At 39.2% G+C, this 20,998-nt stretch overlaps 2 protein-coding genes and 1 pseudogene across 4 annotated transcripts in view; 1 reads left to right on the top strand and 2 right to left on the bottom strand.

Annotated features, from left to right (window-relative positions):
- The window catches only part of mapk8ip2 (mitogen-activated protein kinase 8 interacting protein 2), a 28,013-nt gene extending 12,003 nt beyond the window's left edge, over window positions 1–16,010 (bottom strand). For all 3 annotated transcript variants that reach the window (XM_006789473.2, XM_087843059.1, XM_006789474.2), the window contains exons 1-2: window positions 15,533–16,010; window positions 5,013–5,118 (exon numbers count right to left, since the gene is read on the bottom strand). In XM_006789473.2, the coding sequence (XP_006789536.2) occupies window positions 5,013–5,118; window positions 15,533–15,597 (171 nt within the window). In that variant the 5' untranslated portion in view covers window positions 15,598–16,010. The remainder of the gene's footprint in view (window positions 1–5,012; window positions 5,119–15,532) is intronic.
- Window positions 6,201–8,863, top strand: LOC148101968 (gastricsin-like; annotated as a pseudogene).
- Window positions 16,011–17,298: 1,288 nt separating the features above from the next.
- LOC102800271 (zona pellucida sperm-binding protein 3-like) lies at window positions 17,299–19,766 on the bottom strand. Its single transcript, XM_006789475.2, has 8 exons — window positions 19,339–19,766; window positions 19,120–19,238; window positions 18,818–18,921; window positions 18,540–18,714; window positions 18,309–18,426; window positions 18,115–18,197; window positions 17,787–18,028; window positions 17,299–17,621 (listed from the first exon to the last, which is right to left on the bottom strand). Exons 1-8 carry the CDS (start codon window positions 19,738–19,740, stop codon window positions 17,557–17,559), a joined length of 1,308 nt encoding a protein of 435 aa, XP_006789538.2. The 5' UTR covers window positions 19,741–19,766; the 3' UTR covers window positions 17,299–17,556.
- Window positions 19,767–20,998: the final 1,232 nt, after the last annotated feature.

Raw genomic sequence — 20,998 nt, 5'->3', positions numbered from 1 at the left:
TTCTTTTCCACAGGCACAACTGTAAAAGTATAGAAAAAAGCCATTTCTCCTATCTAGAATAGAATAGAATAGAATTCAATTTTATTGTCATTGCACAGGTCACAAGTACAAGGCAACGAAATGCAGTTTGCATCCATCCAGAAAGTGCTTTAGCCATAATATAGATATATTATAAAATATATATTAGCAGTAATATAGATATATAGATATATTACAGAAATGGGTCTGTTATAGGTATAAGGGTACAAAATATGGGTCTATTATGGGTATGTTACAATATACACGGTATGAAGGTATGCAATGAATATGCTATAACTATAAGTATGTACAGACTGTCTGTCTGTCTATCTAATTTTATCTGTCTGTATGTGGGTGCATGTAAAAGTGTATGACACATGATGGACTCCATCTTTCAGTGTATCATTCATATTTCCACATTTTAAAATCAGAGTTGCATCACAGCTGAGACACAGGCACCCCTGCTCTGTCACATACTGAATTATGCATGTGCTCATGCCATTCAATCAGGGGCTCTGGAGAGGCAGAGATGCTATTAGAAGGACAGAAAGTCAAGAGTCAGGGGTAACGCGAGGCAGAAAAGAGTTGTGTGTTTGTTTGGGTGATACACAAATAAAAGGCTTAGGATTGTGGTCGCTCTTGTTTGAAAGCTTGAAAGAATACCATCAAAGTGAACCAATAGTGACATTAAAGATTGTGGAAACGGACAACTAGGGCCAAAAGCGCTGCAGAATTTTGACATCTAGTTGCGAATAAATGCTTCCTCGATCAGAAATCACATGTGTCTCGTTGATTTGGTCACGTGTGTGTGTGTGTGCCTACCACAAACCCAAAGTGTTCTGCAGATTAAGACTTGAACACCATAACAAATTAGAATTAATCAGAGTGGGGGATTGGGGCCGCAGGATAATCTCACTGTTCAGATTGGCTGTTCGTCCTAAACATCAAAGACGTGCTGCCCAATATGAGCAAATTGTGCTGACATCAAAACCAAAAGCTTCTTTCTTCATCAGCACAGTGTGGTGCACGAGGAAGAGACTGCTGTTTCTGCTGATGAGGAGCTGCCAAACTGTCATACACCCTACTGATGCAGGCAGAATCAAACACCATGTGAAGCACGATGTGCATGAAATTCTCTCACTTGCCCTTCTTTCTTTGTTATCTACACATACACAAACACTCAAAGGGCAACTGGGTGTGTGTCCAATCTATCCTATGTCAGCAAGATTACTTCCTTTGGGCAGTGATGTAACATAACGAGGACCGACACTGTCTCTGGCCTGTGCTTTCTTGTTTGTGAACTGAGCAGTCAGGGCTTCTGCTGTTTTGAATCTGATGTCCTCAAGATCCAAACCATTTTTAGGTATACTCCCAAATGTAATTATCACGTACTTACAATCGACCCACACACTCAGCAGCTTAACTTAACAGAGACTATAATTATTATTCCAACAGAATGTCATGACCTCATCATGACCTCAATAAACAAAATACCAGCTGAAAAGATTTTAATGCTGAAAAAATTACAAAGAAAACAAAATATTGTTTCAACTGTACCAAATGTAAAATGTGTGAACTGTTAAACATTAGGTCTCTCTCTCTCTTCATGGTAGTAAATTATTAAATACCTACACCACCTTCCAAAAACCTGATTACACCAGGATGAATACGTTAATTTAAATGAGTCAGCACAACCAAAAGTCATACTGTCAGAATCCCCAAAGCACAGGCCGAGGTGGAGGAATGGCAGCAGACTTTGTTGTAGCCTAACAATAAACCAAAGACCCAGACAGTTATTATTCATTTGAAAACTATTAGCATTGCTTTGGAAAACACGCAAAAAAAGATCAATTGTAGCTGTTATCTATCGTCCACCTGGCCCTTATTCAGAGTTTGTATCAGATTTCTCAGACTTTTTATCTGATTTAGTACTCAAATCAAAAAAATTATTAATATAGGAGATTTTAACATTCATGTAAATAAAATAACCGCCTCCATTTTATTTATTTATTTATTATTATACTCAATTGTCTTTTCTTAAACTGTAAATGAGCAGTTTTATCGCAGTCTTCTAAGTAATCATTATCACATATTGTCCTGACGTATAGCAGACGAAATGTTTTTCCCACTGAAAACGCTACGTCCAGATGAATAGAATCAACTTCTTTGGGTTTATCTAGTAATGACTTCATGAATGACATATCATTAAGTACAGTAGCTTCAATACTACTAAGTCGTGATCATCTACAGAAGAATGAAGAGTTTCACCTAGGATTTAGGGTTCACCATAGTACAGAAGCAGCACTAGAGAAGGTTATAAATGATCTTCTCATGGCTTCTGACAGTGAACACATCTCCATACATGTGCTGTTAGACCTCAGTACTTGTGGTCGTATCTAATATTTTAATACAGGGACTAGAACACACTGTTGGTATTAAAGGAAATGCACTGCAATGGTTTGGATTGCATCTATCTCATAGATTCCAATTTGTTCATGGAAATGGGGCGTGTTCTTCACACATGAAAGTTAGCCATGGGGTTCCACAGGGTTCTGTACTGGGATCAATACCTTTTTCATTATGCTTGCTTTATTATCTAATATTACTAGAAAATACTGCATACAGATGTTACCCAGTTATATTTAACAATGAGAGCCAGATGACATAAATTAGTTGCTTAAACTATGGAAAAGAAATAAAGGTCTGGATGTCCTGTAATTTTCTTCTCCTAAATTGAAATAAAACTGAACTTATTATATTTGGCTCTAAAAATCTTAGAAGCATTGTGTCGAACCAGATACTTACTCTGGATGGCATTACCTTGGCCTAAAGTAACATTGTGAGGAACTTGGGAGTCATTTTTAACCAGGATATGTCCTTCAATGCCCATATAAAACGTTATGTAGGACTGCTTTCTCTTTATAATTTCCAACATTTCTAAAATTGAAATTAAAAACTAGTTTATGGATTTCATTCCTTCTATGCTGGACTACTAAATTGATCATTATTGGATTGTCCTAAAAGTTAACCTAAAGAGCTTCCAGTTAATTTAAAATGCTGCAGTGAGAGCAGCAGCAGGGATAAGAAAGCAACATCACATTTTTCCCATACTGGCTTATCTTCATTGGCTCCCTGTTAAAGAATTCTGATAGAGGTTTCCTCCTGTTAAAATTGAGGGGTTTTATTTCCATGTTGCAAAGTGCTTTTTCATATGGGATTGGTTGACTGTTGAGGTTTTCTCCCGAATACTGTAGGGTCTTTACCTTACAGTAAAGACTGCCAGGTAAAGACCTGGAGGTGAGTGGCACCAAGTAAACAAACCTTTGTGTGTGCATGTGTGAATGCGCGTGCGTGTGTGTATCTATGACATCTTTGAGTAAAATCCACTCTCTGAAGTCTCCTTCTCTGGAGGTCTTCTTAGATGTTATGCAAAGACACCTCTCTTACAGAACAGCTTTGCCAACTCTTCACATAATGTGTTTTGTTGGTGGATTAAAGTGGAAAGAGCAAAATCTAGCACAGATTTATGCCAGGAGCTTAACCCTAAAACCAACCATCCCGGAGCTAAATCCTCATTCCCAGGCACCTCGGCAGGGAAGAAAGAAAATAAAGAGAGGGAGGCTTTAAGGGGAAAAGGGGCTGAGAATGAGGAGAGGATGTGAGCTCCGTCTCTAAGCAACACTGCGTAGGGAGGGAGGGAAAGACACTTGGGAGGGAGGAAAAGACAGAGGAAAGGAGGTTGTCTCTGCATAGCAGCAAACTGCACTGGGTCACCCACCCTCTGCTGCAGCCATGGCTCAACGCCACCAGCATAAAACATTTATATCCCACAGGATGGACAGAGAAAAATATAGAGGCTGGTGGTATAAGATTAGTTCTTAGAAATGGTGTAATTAAAGCCTAAGCCGTTCTGACATGTCGGATGATACAGCTAATGACTCAATTATTTGCTTATACTTCAGCACAGTCGCTTGAATGTGATCCTTATGGGAACCCCTGCTTTGAATTTCTATTATATGATGAAAGTAGTTCAGAACCAGTATGTATGCAATTTGTTTGACGATAAAGTGCAGAATGTAGAGAGTGACTCACTCTTCTAGTGAAACAAAGCTGTTGGAGCTATCATTTTCTTCCTTGTGTATTATAGCTATCTGAGGCATATGGGCATTACTGTAACGACTGCAATTCTGGTGAGGAAGGCTTCCTTTACATACAATTCTGAAGGTACAGAGATGCTTAAATAACAGATCCAAATAAGCTGTTCTCAACATTTAATCACTATACAAACAAAGTCAGTTTCCACCCTTGATTCTCATAAAATTATATTTTTGTCATGTCATTTTTCTGCTGCTCTCAGCTTCATGTTAGCATTAATCAACTAGGATAAACAGTCTCTAATTGTCTCTTCATGTAATATTTCATTACATTAATTATTTTGCAGATCTAGCACATATGTACATGCACATAACTTTCCTTGAATGTCCTAAAATGGCCATTTGAAAGGGATAAGACTTGCTCTGCTTAACTTGTATATGCAAAAGTGGATATATCAACAGTGATATCGCTCACTGTTTATTGGCTTTGTAAGCTAACATGACCATATTTAGAGAATAGGGTGAAGTTATCAGCTAATGCTGTTTTGTTAGCATGATTCATTGACCGTGAACCAGTCATTGACACACATGTAAATAACAGTTAATTATTTCCAAGTGACTAGTAAAATACCTGTTTGATGTCCTTTATGACACTACAAACATTTTATTTAGCAGATAATAAAAAATAAATGTAAAAATGCTCCAAAAGGCATCAACACCACTAACACTGATGACCAAAAACGTCTTTTTTAACACTGTAAACATGTTTATTCCAGCCACGTGTGGCAATCTGAAGAATTATTTCTGTGTCACGAAGCACAGCAAATGAAACATATCCTTAAATGTCTTCAGAGAAAATAGAACACACTATTAAAAAAAGAGAAAACAAAAGAATCTCACCTTCTCATATGGGTCAGAATCATAGTTGAGTCCAATCCCACAGTCATCTGTGATTTCAGAGAGATCTTCATCATCAAACTCCTCCAGGCTGATGTCGTGGGCTGGCCTGGGAATACACAAGAGAAGGTATATTCACTGCAAGTTCTGAAAAAGAATACTGATACCTGCAATATGTCTTTTCCATCAGTGAACGGTCCAAAAGGGAAGTTCTTTTTGATTCATGCTCACACGCTGATCAAGGGGAAACCTGCTCTAACTCATAGGCTGTCAGGCTCTGTCTGCATCTCAAGCTCATATGCTGAACAAAAGCAACCTCACAAACACCCGCTATCATCTCTAATTATATAATATCTCATACTAACAAGGTCTGGCGCATTCACTGAATCAAGTGAGTGACAGTGGCAGCACCTAAAACACCCAAATTCAGTGTCAATATTTTAAATTCAGTTAGCTGGGAATGATTGTAAAAAATGTGAGCTTTGAATGCCTCAGAAAGACTCAGAAGCGTTACTCGCTGCTATCTCTTACACCAAGATTTCTAAACTTTCATTTACAGCAGGGAAGTGTATCTCTGTAATGAGCCATGGCTTTCCAAGTTTTCTTGAGCAGACCCTATGCCGTCTTTACTCCATTAGTTACAGCAGGTTTCCAGTTCTACAGCAGCTGGCTTGCAGTGTGTTGAAGGAAATGCTGCATTGCAGCTTTCCTGCAAAGATAAGGACGCTCTACATATTACGTATGAATGCGAGCTTACATCATATAATCATATAGGGGTCCAAAGTACACAATGTCATTGGGTCTGTGGTTCTGAAAGAGGACAGGCTGATGCACAGTAATACAAAAGGGGTCATGAAAAAGTTAATGCAATCAGGGCTTCCCCTTACTGCTTGTCAGCTTGAATGTGTAATGACTTAAAAAGGGTTATTGGGTTTTTTAACAAGAGAGGAATTTGAATGATGGGCTAAATGTTAGAAAAATCAGTTTGTAGTGAAATACTATTATCCTAAATGAGTTTTCTTAACATATTTTTATTATGGTAGACAAATATTACTATCATAATTAGGATAAGGTGAATGACAAAAGCTTTTGGTAAAGCTGTTTCAAGTACTGTTGATACAGAGGTTCAGACATAATATATTTATTTTTTCATTATTGGAAAACTACAGCTGCACAAAAACTAGTGTAACCATGGTGCTGATATGTAAATTTAATCAGATAAAATGGTACTAAAGTGGTCCTTGAAGAGTCCCAACAGTACGGAGAGCTCCTATTAGCAAAATGCTTGAAATAAATTAATAATCATAGGTTTCTTTCTGTCGTTTTGTTTGCTAGAGACTCGACATGAGCAAGAGCATATTCTTTTCACTTGAGATGATGCTGAACAAGCAAAAGCATAATCTGAAAACAATTAGAGGAAGCATTTTGCTGAAAGTGCCGAAATTCCATGTGTCCAGTAAGATATCCCAAACGAATTTATAATGCGCTTCATAATAAAGCTTTTGACTTTGTTTCTAAAATGTTATCACAAAAAGTGGTGTGTACTGAAGACCTATTACATGCTGAAGTTATGCATAAAGTTTGTTTTAAGTAGGTGACCCTATCTGAACTGACGTGGCTTCATTTTTGACAATTACACTGGTGTGGTAATACACCAGTACAGCTCCAAAGTGAGTTGTAGCCATTAAGAAACGTTGTGTACCACGGAGGGATCACAAGTGTCTTGTTGTTGTTCTGGTGTGGGTGGTGCTTGCCGAAGGCTCTGTTAAGTAAGGAAACTGCTATCATTTTATCTGAAAAAAAGAACCCATAGCTATAACTCAAAGCGCTTCAACGCCAGTGATAGAAGACAAAAGCCATGTTGCTTTTGCCTTCTATCAACTTAGGGCTCCTCTCGATAAGCGGTAACTGTCAAGCCTTGAGGGAGGGGGGGGGATGAGCTGCCTTACCGAGATCGAGCTCTGAAACGTCAAATCAGTTTGCCTCTGTTGATATGTGCATCAATAACTACGCTGATGTAAGGAAATCAATTCTTATGCACGAGACACAACTTTTTGTTGTGAGCAGTAACTAGCTAACTTGCTATATTCTGTTCTACTGTCAATTATTATGTTGCCTAGACTACCTACTATGGAGACATCAACATTGGCACATCCCCCAAAGTCCTTTGAGGTGCTGTTTGACACCAGCTCTGCCAACCTGTGGGTGGACTTAGTCTGCTGTAACACTCAGGCTTGCAGTGAGTACACGCTTTACTCTGCCACATCCTTCATCAGTCACTTTGTCAAAACACATTTAGTTGTAAAAATCTCCTATGGAAGACTTAAAGCTGATATAGCCTACAAGAGCAAAGGTGGCAGTTGGTCATCTGGTTTCTTTTACATATGGTCCATACGTGGGATTTAGATTTTCAGTGCAATTCCAGGCATTTGTGTTCTTTGCAAAGCATCAGTGTTGGAGTTGATTAAAATTCACCTTCTAAAAATCAAGTGAAACCCAAAAAACTCTCCAATGCATAGAGACATAAACTCCAGATGTATTTCAGATGTATGTCAATTAGAGACACACGTAGAAAATTTGATCCCCAGCAGTCCTCAACCTCCACTGCAAAATGTCTGTATTTCTACCTACCCTATGAAACCCGAAGCCTCGGTGGAGTCTTCAGATGTGACACTGTTAACGCGAGTCAAACCCACACCACAATATTATATTTTAACAGTACAAACACATGTGTGAGGCTGTTCTATAATTTGTTCATTGTAGAGGGTAATTTTGAATTCTGTAGGTTGGTGGTATCGTAATCACTAACCAGGTGATCTGATCTTGTTTGAGCAGAGATGAATCGAATGAGATTTTTTTGACCGCATTCTCGGACTATCCCGATCTTTCCATCTCAGCTGGAAGACGGACAACATGATTACTCAAAACCTGCAGAGTAGCAAAATCTTTTGTTTCTTCTTGTCTATGTACAACGTTGAAAACATAAACATTTGTGCTATATCCCGCCTCATCTACATTACTTTACATTGCTACTGCGCTTTAGCGGCACTGAACTAATTTTGTTATACAGACAGATAGCAGCTAAGCAGTGGTTTGATTTGTGGTTCAGACGAGAACAGCTGAGTAGTGTGCTCTCTTTCAGAGAATAGACAGTAGCTTGTACCAGTAGTCAGCATCATCTGCTGGACTCCTGCCACCTCTGAGACCTACAGGCAGATTGGTGTCCAAGGGTCTGCGCTTTTCAACATTTTGTTCAGACTTTGTTTTTCTTTAAAATAAATTAGTGACGAATCCAAATATGACACAAAAACCATCTTTTTGCATGCAGATTCCTGATAAACACTGGCTGGTGCTCACAGAGCTGCCAGGCCATTTTAGAAACCTCTATGCTGACTGCCCCAAACCAGCTTGTGAATTACACCATGCAGTGTCATGGAGCCCAATAAAATTAGTATGGATAGGCAGGAAACTTGAACAGACAAACACTTTCTCTTCAGAGTGCAACAATTTGCCAACCCTGCACTGTTTTTTATTAGTGCTGCCTCCTCCTGCTTACGTAATTCAAGTAAATGAAAAGCAAATGAAAGCATGCCCACCCATGCCTGTAAGAATGTCCAATGTTTTTGTTTATTTTTCAACTTTTTACTGCTAATATGAGCAATCAAATCTCTTGTCTGTACCTCCAGCAGAACCAAAATGGATGCCAGTACTGCTCTGTCAGTATGACCCCCACTTACCAGCCCTCCCCTAATGGCCAAGCCCTGCGGACCTTCGGAGACGTGCTCCGCAGACAGTAATATTCAATCTAGTATGGCTGGACCAACAGCCGAGTTGGTTTTGCTATAGTTGTCTAAATGTCAATAGTGAGATCTGAGCTGAACATAAATCTGATGTTAACTTTGTATCTGCTCAAAAACCTTGTTTACATCTTACATTTTCTCTAGAACTATTGCAAGCAAGCATATTGGACTATTGTTTGATAAAATTGTCAGAAAAAATGTTAATGCTCTACAAGTCAGACTTAGATTTTGTGCAAGGATGAGATTTTGATTGGGGGTGGGCATTTATCTGTAGGCTAGGGAACACACTCATCTTCCACAAAACGTAAAAGAGCAATTAATAAATCGACAGTGTTGCCACTTGCCATGCTGCACAGTGTATCTATCATCACTTTTCATTTTTGAGTGAAATGAATTAGTATCGTGATAATGCTGTAATTTAAAGAACACACGTGTCTGTGTGGTGAAAACTATTTTTATTTAGGCTAAAATTTGTGAAACTGAAATGTAACAACTGGACTGAACTTGTGAGGCAAAAGCTCATTTTGCACAAAATTATACATTTTCATCACAGTATCAGTGAGACTGATCTGTTGTTGTGACATGACTGTCAGCATCTGTCCTCATCAAATAAAAGTGTCTATTGTTTCAACATTAGACAGTTTTTGCTATTTTATTCTTTCGATTTTGTAATTCTATTACAAAATCTATTAATTCTACTTGTCTGAAACAGGTAGGGTTAGAGTTAGAGAGACACTGAGTCTCAGTGGGATTACCTGTATAAATAAAGGTTAAACGAAAATAGAAAAATAAGTACTATATGTACAATAAGTACTATAAGTAACCAAACGTCAGAAAGGAGCTCATTAATGAGCTCTCCAGGGAACCTGTGTTTGCAAGCGTAGGTGTTTGTGGGTGTGGAATTCACAATGGGAAAAGAAACACACGGCATCTGTGAAGCTGTATGCAAGCAAGTCACCACCAGCATACAAGGAGAAAGTCCCATGTTTGATTTTTAGGTGACATTTTAGTGAAACTGATGGACACAACAGATGAACCAATGATATTAGATCCTAAGGCAGACAAGGAGTAAGATGAAAACGCTGTATCAACGAAGAAACGGTGAATACAAAGGAAGAAAAAGGCGAAGAGAAATTAAAATCTTTGCTTTGCTTTGACAAGAACATATAAATACAGATTTTAAAAACATTTTAATGCCAAGCACCACAAATGTTCCTTTTCTTCCATTGTCTCAGGACACATCTCTGTAATAGATTTCACAGTCTCTTATTCCTTGTCTCCTCTGCTGCTACCTAATCCACTATGTTACCCGGTGCCATTTTCTTGGTGTGCTTATCAGTTTGCACAGTAAAATGTGACCTCATGTCTCCTCCACTCAAATGAAGAAAAGACCAAACACACAATTTTGTCTTTTTCTAAAGCATTTTGTATTAAATAGCTTTATATTTTGAGGATACATATGAGATTGTAAGCTGAGCCATACCACTGCAGTGCTGACACTACTGCTTACAGTGTCTTAGCGAGCGGGCAGTGTCTGTCACATTGCGTGGTTTATCGATTACTACGCTTGATGTCGGTTGTTTGTCCTAATAGTTAGGACTTCAAGCTGAGGCTTCAGAGCTACATAACAAGAATCATCTATATACAATACCAGTCTCCAACATCTGATCCATCCCCAGATATTCAACATTGTGACATTCAGAGCAAGATGAGAATCCTACCTCCCAAAACTCAAGTCAGCAAATAATTACCATTGCCGACGCTGGTCATGCTGCTGCAACGGCACACCCAGATTGACTGCCACATAAAGGTTTTCCTCCCATCTCGTCTCTGTGTCGTGAGATTTAGCTTCAGTTCAGTTAATTGCTCCAGCCCGCATTTGCTCTAACAGTTATTTTCCATCATCTCTGACACCGTCATGTCCAGAACGGAATTTCTCAAAGCTGCGAACTGTCATCTTTGTATTTAATGTCTCCACATCCACACGTTCAAAGCTTCCTTTGTCTTGTGAAAAATGAAAGATTGCATGGTTATCAGACTGACTTCGACCTTTAATACTTCTGTAATTTATTTTAGAATTAGTCTCCGCACTCTTTCAAACATGCAATAAAGCTTTTCTGAAAATGTATTACGGATGTAAATGTTTGGGGGCAGTCCCAATTTAGATTACGGGGAGGCCGTGTCTCCTTGGCCAAAACACTGAACCCCCAAATCTTCCGGATACGCCCATCAATATATCTGCTGCATGAATATGTTCGTTAATGGATGAAAGGGGATGACAATTCACTTACCCTTTACTATCAGATGGTATTTAGTTATTTTTAAATAACCCTAATCACACTGAATGAATATTTAGCAGGCTACATGCCAGGAAATATGCAAATATATATCAGTATACGCTCACAATCCAAGAATGGAATTGGACAAAAATAGAAGCTTGAGAGGAAATCTGATGACACTGTGATAACAATATTAGAGTAGATACAGATGTGGGTGTGGTGGCAGTGGTAGTGGTGGTGGGGGTGGGGGTTGAAGTGGTGGCGTGATTAAGCTGCCTTTTAACCATGAACACCTGCTTCACAGTGACATCATCTTTAAAAGCCAAGGAAATGCTGTAGTTGGTAGTGACTCATTAGCAAGATCATTTTCCAGGTTTTTCAGCCACCATTAGAGAGACAAACACATGCATGCCCCCCCCCCCACACACACACACACACAGAAATACTCAAGCTTGCACGCACACACGCACACGAGTCACACATTTATCCTAACAAAGGTCTCTGTGATGTCTTCCTCAGCTCCAAATGCAAAGATCATGCCATGTTTGAGTCAAAGGCACTGATGATACATCAGCTTGCTGTGAGCACATGATGCAGATTGGTCTGGATTTGGATTAATGAAGCCATTAGACGCGAGGAAAATGTGTAAATATGACTCATTATTTTGTTGCTGTTAAATGGAAAAAAAATAGCAAGCTGCAAAGACTGACAGGTGAAGGCATGGCAAGTGATAGTTGCACAGAAAATGTAAGACAGTGGGAGAGAGACTGAAGCTAAAATCTGCAAAAAGAGTGAGGATGGAACGCTTAAGCTAAAATGCATTTGTATTTGATTTAAGCCTCTTACGCCACGGTAACCATACCCACCATTACCCCCTCCCCCTCTGTTTTTCTCCAAATGACTTCAAAGAGTTGGAAGGCAAAAGTAGAACAGTAACAGGAAAACATGGGATTCATGGGGGTGGAGAGGTGGGGTTGCATACTTCATAAAATAGTCATGTTAGCAAAATGTTCATAAAACTTCCATATATTAAACTAGAGGTTGAAGCAAATCACTATTTCTATCACTGGTTAACCTCTGGGCCGTGAAAAATACGCTGTTTGTATCTTTGTTCCCAAAATTAGCAATGAAAAAATAACAGTTGTTTTAGGTTTTGTTTAGAGACAAACAAAAGTAATTAATTTTCCCAAACTTGTGATTCGCAAATGTGTTATATACAGGGATGAAATAAGAACAAAAATAAGAATGGCATTCAAATAACCAAGGCTCCGCTTTGTCTAGATTTACTTGTGCATTATGTGAATGTCAAAAAAGATAATGAGTCAATAAGACCTTTGATAAATTTGGAGCCTAAAAATGGCATCCTTAAATAGGTAGCACAACTGGAAACAGAGCAGTTCACGCTCATGAAATAAAAACAAACAAATGACTGCGCACAGTACGACTGCTGCCTCAGCAAGTCTAAGAAAGACCGACCAAACCCTTGGGCAAAATGTAATCAATGAACTTCAAGGTGTGGGCTCCCGGCATTGGACAAGGCTTTGCATTGTAATAATCCAACACAGCCTTCATCCACTGCAGGGAATATTTATGATGAAGAAAGAAAGCACAGCTCAGTGGAATAGCTTCTATGTACATTACTGTAAGATGATGCTTTGGATAAGTTTAATCACCATGAAGTTCTACTCCTATATATGAGCTTTATACTTTTATATAAGGTATAAAGCTCTCTGTGCCTCTCTGTGCCTGGAAGAAAGTGCTACCATGTTTTCTCTTATTAGCAAATCTCTCATCAATTGCTCACTGAAGCATAGTCATATGCTTCTTTTAAAGTTTAGATTTCCGGCTGAGGCCGTTTTCCGTCCGCAAAGGGGAAATTGTAACCCGTAATAATTTTCTGTTGCTCCGGGGGGAGAGGTGCTGCCTCTCGTGGATTTTGTTGTCTACTGGAAACAGGGTTAGGGTTATGTAAGGCAGATTACCAGACCACACCATCACACAACTGGTGGCTTCACTCATGAATCAGTCACACACAGATGCACAGAGAAAGAGACAACACACACACACGCATACACACACAAAAGCTGTGACACAATCAAACGCACAGACATTTACAGAAAGACTCTTTCTACATCCCTACTTACTGATATTTCATAATCAAAAAGTGAAGAGCCAACCAAAAATAAACATAAATCACTTGTTCCCTCTCGAATGTATAAAAAAAACTACCTGAAAACAACAGAAACAAACCGATTAGCCTCCACAAAGGAGTAATGCAATAAACTACTCCTCACATGATTCCTCTAATATAATTAAGATTGGTTAGATTTGGCTGTAGTGCTGTGAATTTAACCCTGGAGAAACCATGGGGTCAAATTTGACCCCATGGTTTCCCTAGTAAACCAATGGGGTCGGATCTGACAGCATGGGTTCTCCAGGGTTAAAACATTAATACCATGGTCAGAGCTTGGCTGAGTGAGCTGAACAGGTCACCGGTAGTCATGCAAACGATCTGGTCTATTGATTTGACATGATCCAGCAGTGCAGTTGAAATCCCACATGACTACATGCTGTGGATAAAAAATCTACCAGGACTGGTTTGTTAATGTGATTGCCTCTGTAGGATATGAGCCATGTTGGAGGCAGAAGCAGACATGTTGAAATGAAATGTGTTTACTTCATGCACATTAGAGCACAGGGCTTATGTTATCCTGATAAACACGCCAGATAAAGTCTTTTTAGTGTTGTAGTTTATCCAGTTTCTCTCTGCTACTCTGGGCTAGTAATTTATAGTAGCTGTATGTTGTAGTCGTGCAACCCAGTTAGAAATAACAGTGTTTTCTTTATTATTCCTGCTATGTTTGGTGACACAGAGTAAAGCCTTACAGCAGCCACGGAAGGTTATATATCATAACATATGAAAATCATATGAAAAGTAGAAATACACCCAGATTTTTATTTGTAATCATTCCAGGAAAAAGATAATCCAAGTAGTATAAGAACTTTGGCCTTTGGAAGTGTACATACATCAATATATAGGATTTACTGTTGATGAATTTATGAACTATGAGGTTAGAATTCAAATAATCAGCTGTAAGAGCCAGTGGTGTCTATTATCAACAAATCCAAAGTCTTGTGTTAAATTATGCTGCAGGAATACAGGAATTTAAAGATGTAAAATGATTGACTATACAGATTAGAGCTGTGCACTTTTTGCAATAGCTGAAATTGCAAATATGTCTCCACTCTGAGAAAAACTACAACCTTGACGCCCCGTTATTGCAACTTATCAAGAAGTCAAAGGACTGCGAACCGGACACTTTCATTCCTGCAAACTTCTTTGACGATAGCACTAAAGAAATACATCCAGGACCATGACAGGCTGTACAAATTATGTAAACTAGGAGAAAATCAAAATGAATATTTTTTCTCTATTGTATATTTTATGATTTAAGAATGTTTACATTTAATAAGAAGCTTAATTTTTTAAATGTGAATATATATATATATATATATATATATATATATATATATATATATATATATATATATATATATATATATATATGTATATAAGCTTGGCAAAGGTACCAATCGGTTTACTTAACTCTGGCCTTTGTTAGTGATGTCTTACATGTCTGTTTATGCTGATCACATTGTTAAAACACATTATCATTTGTTATGTTACATTGTTACCAATACACATCCAGCATCAAAAGTAGGTTTACTGCACTCTCTTCACACAGTTCATTAAATTTACTACAAGATGTCTCAGTGTTTCTTACCGCCAATTACACTACAACAAGCTAAACTGTATATTTTAAACAACAACAACACCCTTGTAGAGAGCACTGATTTAACGCTACGTGTGAAATAAGTTGCCTCTGCAAGAGTAACCCACCCACAAATATGTTTCTACAAGAAGAAACCGGGGCTGATTTGTCATGCTGATTGTCGCAGAGGTCACATTAGAGGCGTTTGACACAACATCAATATCAGTAGGACTTCCGTAAATCATTGTTCAGCAACGTGCCCTTGCCTGGGTTGGACTCAACAGGGCGTGGGCCTCACACAGAGAATGCGCAAAGCGGGTGACTGTCGCCACAGCTAGAGATCAGTCATATGCAATATGTTTTACAATTTGCCATTCTTTGCTATTTCCAGAAATTACTAAAACGCGAGTCTTTTATTCCCGCTTCACCAAGTCGTCTCTCCCAAAAACATAAACAACCAGCAATGTTCAGCTGCAGCACCTACATGCGCGCAGTGAGGCAGCAGAAGGCCGAGCAGGTTATTCACAGTATCTATTACAACCTAGGCTGGGGATGTGCGTTTTTACTGCAGTCATCAAAGCAGCACAGACCGACATGCATGGCGCTTTTTCATATCAGCCCAGCGCATCCTCCATCGACCCCTCACTGTCACTTTACATACGAGCTCTTACCTGCATCCAGGAGGCGAGAGAGAATGGAAGGTGGATAGGGAAAACATCTCAGCCCTGTCCGCCATCTTCTTCTACAAATGACTCAGAGCGATTGCAGAAAATCACGGAGGGAGCGCAGTCCATTCACAATTACAGTGCACGGGACGGGACAGTGGACAGAGGTTTCTCTATCTGCGGCCCCACAGATGCCCCCCTGGCCGCAAGCCTTCAATCAGACAAGCCTGCTCAGCACCATGAAATCTGCAGTCAACCATCCACACAGGCAGGATAAGGAGGGGTGTCAAGGCAAATAAGACAAAAAAAAAAAAAGAGCTTCAGCGGCAGCGCGCAATAACGCGGAAATCTCTGTGTTCCCCGGTTATGTCCTTGCGAAACATGAAGCGGGCAATTTGTATCCGCAGTCGGTGTTTTTCTCTCCAAATGTCTGCCGCTGTGATGCTGCCCGTGACACACAACAGATACGGGCCAGCAGTGCGGAGACAGGCAGAGACGGAGGAGGAGGGGGTGTAACGCGGAGACGGTATAACGTCAGTGCTGATACCATATGAGCAGGCTGTGCTGAGTGGATGTAGTCAGAGCCTAGAGGGTCACACGGAGCAAAACAGATAAAACAGCGGCCATAAAGTTGTTAAGATGAAATTACAGTGAGTAAAATTTGCAGGCAAAGCAAACGTGCTTTTCGTGCCAACGTCCGTGTGGACCAGCCTTGGGGAGATCCGAGGATTCCCCGGGAAAAGGCAGGGACTTCAATTTTAAGTCCTCGTTTTGTAACCGTGCCTTAGAATGGACTGGAGGACGCGTTTTAATTGCAAGGTTTACAAGGCTTATATACTGTAACGTGTCCCAGAAACAGTCATTTGGTGCCTCTGCAGTGTGGAAATTGAATTATATGAATTTTAATTTCGGGTCCATAACTTGCCGGATTTCCATCGTGACCCAAATAAAAATTAGATTAATAAAACACAGTTTGTGTTTCACTGAACTTCCATAAAACCTATAGGCACACTTTGAAGTGTTTGGCTACTTATACCTCCCGCGTAGCTGTTCACTGCATGTGGTGCTGAAACTCTCTCTCGGTAAACTGAAGTTTAGCATTTATACCACACGGTGACAGCAAAAGCTCACTGCTGAATGAAAACAGGGATTACCAGGAAGCACAATCAGACCCATGATTAGAGCCCGGATTTCCTGTGTTTTTGCTCTTTGAGGTGTAGATGCTGACTGATATTGAATGAAAGGGGAAATGAGAAGATGTGAGTTAGGCCTCTTCAAGTGGCTTCTTCTTCTTTCACTGTTAGGTGTATATTTCTCATATTTAGCAAAAATGTTTCTATTACACTGTGCTACTTGTGTGTGTTTGCTGGTTGTGTTTGAGTTCTGGGTGCTGTCTGTGATGACAGGCTGAGGGCACCAATCAGCAGGCACTGTGAGGATATGGCCTGGGGCTGATTGTGAATGGCTTCTTCCTTCATCCACTTGTGATTTCTGAGTGATATGATATTGATATTGATTTGTTTTACCTTTTTGTTTGTTTGTTTTACCCTAAAAGCATGCATATTGACAGAAATACAACAAGACAGATGACTATATTGTCTAACATGTGCTATTGAGTCATTTTTGCTCAACCCCTGATTGCTCTTTTAACTTATTATATTTGTTATTATATCTATTCAATGTTTCTTAATTTCTAGAGTTTATTTTTTGTTTCAATTTACAATAGAGCCAATGCACAGCTTAAGAAAGTTCTGAATGAATTACACAATAAATTCAGACAGTTGCATTTTTATTTCCATTACATGTGAGTAGTTCCAATCCATGGATACACGAGCTCCATATAAAACATTTGTAATTACAGAAAGGGGGCATGTAAAATGAGTTACGTTTCAGTGAAGGACCTTTTCATTCCTCGATGTCTTATTATATTGTTGTGAGCTATGAATAAGAAGAATGAAATTAACATATGTTCAGGCATGAACCACAGATGAAGTTCATTTTAATTGCCGTGTTTATAGCAGGAAATTGTTTTAAGCTATATTCTTCTCTTCAATGGAGATGGGACCCAAGGTGACTTCTCCTTCCCATTCCAAAACTGAGAAAAGAAAGAAGAATTGTTGCAGTATGCATCATTGTGGGTTTTTTTTTTTTACTTAAAAAATAGAAAGCATAAAACAATTATCTTTTTGTAGGACCAACTGAAATGAAACTTTCCCTCTACTAAAATGTTGCAATATTTATATTTTTTTAAAACACATACCTTCCTGCTGAGACACGTCCCGTGTCCCCCTTAACCAAGAGACCTGTTTAATCGGGTTTACCGGGGTTCCGCCACCAATATTTCCAGTTCCAGTGCCTGTAGTCCCTGTTCCTGTACTTCCCGTGCCTATATTACCAAGTCCACCTCCAGTAGTGCCACTAATAATTCCAATACCAGTTTGCCCACCTGTTAAAGACTCACAGGAGCCACAAGCACCATCATATCCAGCAGCTTCTTTCCACCTTGGGAGAAATGGAAATGTAAGCAGTATCACCACATCAGTTCTGGTCTAATGATCATTGATACATGTGTACAAAGATAGACTCACCCACGGATGTAGGAACAAGCTCTGTGGTTACTGTCAATGGCTTGGGCAACAGATGTTGCTCTCAAATGGCAGGTAATGTACAGCTATGAACAGGAGAGAATTTATGTTATTATTCTATGTAATAGTTCTACATTAGTAATGTTGTTGAAAATATAACACAATGCACTCAGTAACTCAAATTTGGAATTGCATACTTTTCCAACGTTAGCATTCTGGAACTTGAAGGATTCAAGCTGGAACTGAAGCTTGTTCTCTGCAGTGCGATCCAGGAACCTCGAGACAGATCCAGTGAGCCTACCATCAATCATACACCTGCACACAAGAAAACAATGTGAAATGACCATAGTAACCAGTAGCATAGGCATCTGTGATAATCAGGTCTTAATATACAAAACAACTTCAATAATCTCATCAAACTACATTACCCTTGCTCTATGAATGCATATCTGGGGCTAGAAGTTGCATCAGCTGAAACGGTAGCTACACATTTGTCCACATAAACACGGAGCTGCACATGGTGGTACTGCATGACAGAGACCTCAAAATTAATCTCGTCACCCAGGAAATACTGGTTGCTTGGCCTCTCATTTTTCCAGTCCTCTGTGAAACAAGACATGACGATTTTATAATTCAAACAAGTATGTATTTTGAATCAAGGTCGCATACAATATAAAACACACTGAGAAACTGATCTTAAACGCACCAGTCACGAGTGTCAGGGTGAAGTAGAGAAACTCTTGTGCCATCTTAGCCACAGAGTATGGGACCCAGAGGGGTTCAAGAGCGAGACTGCTTACATTGTGCTTTCTAAGTGACAGGACATGTTTTACAAAAATGCAAAAAACTAAAGCAAGAATAATATATCACTGAAATATCCAGATTACATTTGGTCAATTCTAGATTACTAAAAATATTTAGGTTGTACTATAGAGCACATTAAATACCAATATAATTGTATTGTTTTGATGTCTTTATCTTAACAAATCTTCCCAAATGTTTACGTACCTTTGGTAGTGACATTCAACAACTACAGCTGCTTTGTTGGTCCTAATCACAGCAGAATCACCCACAGGCTGGGGGTTGTAGTTCAGTGTGAAGGTGTAGATGAAGGAATCTCCAGTCATCTAGCAAACATATATATACAAAACAAGTCAAATTATACATAAACCTGTTTTCCAGCTCTTGAATTAAATTTCACAATAATGTAATATTTATTCTTCATACTTTTAATGTGCTCCCACAATTCTGCAGCTGAGCTTGATAAATCAGCACTTGAGCTGGTGTATTCTCTCCGACAACAGCGCACGAACCCAGGGTAAGGTCAGCCGAATTTATCAGCTGGCCAACTCCAAAGAAATCCTTTTTGACTTCCACGTGAACGATGTCCTCCCTGCACTCAACAGTAACAGTTGAAGCAGAAACAGGATATCTCAGCTGGAACGGCACATCAGGCTTGGGCTTGGGCTTAGGATCTTCAGGGTATTTCCATGTGAGTGGTTTTTCAAATATTTGTTTTTGTTGTTGGCTGTCTGGAGCCCACACCCCAGGCACAAAACCACCCTGAGCATCACAGAGGCCAAGCAAGGCCAGTGCCACAAGGCAAACAGTGGCACACTTCAGTAGCATGGTTTAACAACAAGTGCCCACGGTAGTTCACTGGGTGCTGTAAAGGAGCTGGAAATGCCCACCTGCTTTTATAACACAGTGAACTTGTTTACTTCCACTACATTCCCTCCCCTTCAGCTGGCCATTCCCCTCAGGGTTGATGAACATCAATTTTAGCTACTGAAATGACTGCACTTGCTAACTAGCAACTTTTTTATACATCTGGATTCAGATTCTTCAGTTTCTTAGTCACAAAATGTGACTGTGGAGCACACAGGCAAATCTTCTTCAACCATGTTTTCTTCAAACAAGTGAGAAAAGATATTCAAACAGGTGACAACGATGCAGCAGAAAAACAGGACACAAAAGGTTATGTTGACCCTGGTTTAGGTGCCCTTAACATAGTAGATCGAAATCAATATTTTGCCAAAGCACCTTGTGTAAAGGTCTGCAGATCAATATGGCTCTAATTCATAACAGATTAACCACCAACCACTAAATAAAAGAAGATATATGAGATATGAGAAAGAAAATGTTATTGAGCCATTCTAACACAAGGGAAGTCTAAAATCAAAGGGCCTTTATATATATTTTTTAATAACAGTGGGCAGGTGGGTGGGAGTTGTTGTTGTTATTGTATTTAAATCCAGTTTCCTTTAAAGAACATGTGAAAGTATGGATCCCAGTAAGGGACATTGGAGAAAAAAAATCGAGGAAGGATTTTTGCAACGTCTCACAAAAGTTTTTCATTTAAGTCCATGCACTTTCAAGTCAGTACTGAGATCTGCTAAACAGCCATAGCGATAGGAGTGACACACCCACCAGAGAGATTCATAGATTTTTGCTATCACCTTAACCCAAAACTATAAAGACATTCACTCAGAGCTTTGCGAGATAAGAAAGAATTATATAAAAGAACATTAAAAACAAATGTCTGTTTTCACGTGAGTAATGGGCGCAGGTGTATAGACAACAGTGACAAAAAGTTTAATTGTGGAGACACAAGTTTTTTTTGTGCATCAGATAAACAATAGTATCTGTACAATTTGCACAATACTTCTTCTCTGGTTTAATTTGTTTATATCACTTTTTAATTTACTCAGAATTACCTCTCTAGGTGCTATTACATTATTACAAATTCATGATTTTATTGGGTTATCACGTAAAATACACTGTTTATTCTTATGAGGAGTGACTTAAATAAATAAAAATGCATCCTAAACAAGAGCTTGACTCCGAAGAGGTTACCAAAGAGGAGGAAACTGTATATTTTGTTTGA

The sequence above is a fragment of the Neolamprologus brichardi genome, chromosome 7, assembly GCF_056152115.1.
Source record: "Neolamprologus brichardi isolate AB-2024 chromosome 7, ASM5615211v1, whole genome shotgun sequence".
Taxonomy (NCBI): Eukaryota; Metazoa; Chordata; class Actinopteri; order Cichliformes; family Cichlidae; genus Neolamprologus; species Neolamprologus brichardi.
This window is presented reverse-complemented; position numbering and strand designations above follow the sequence as displayed.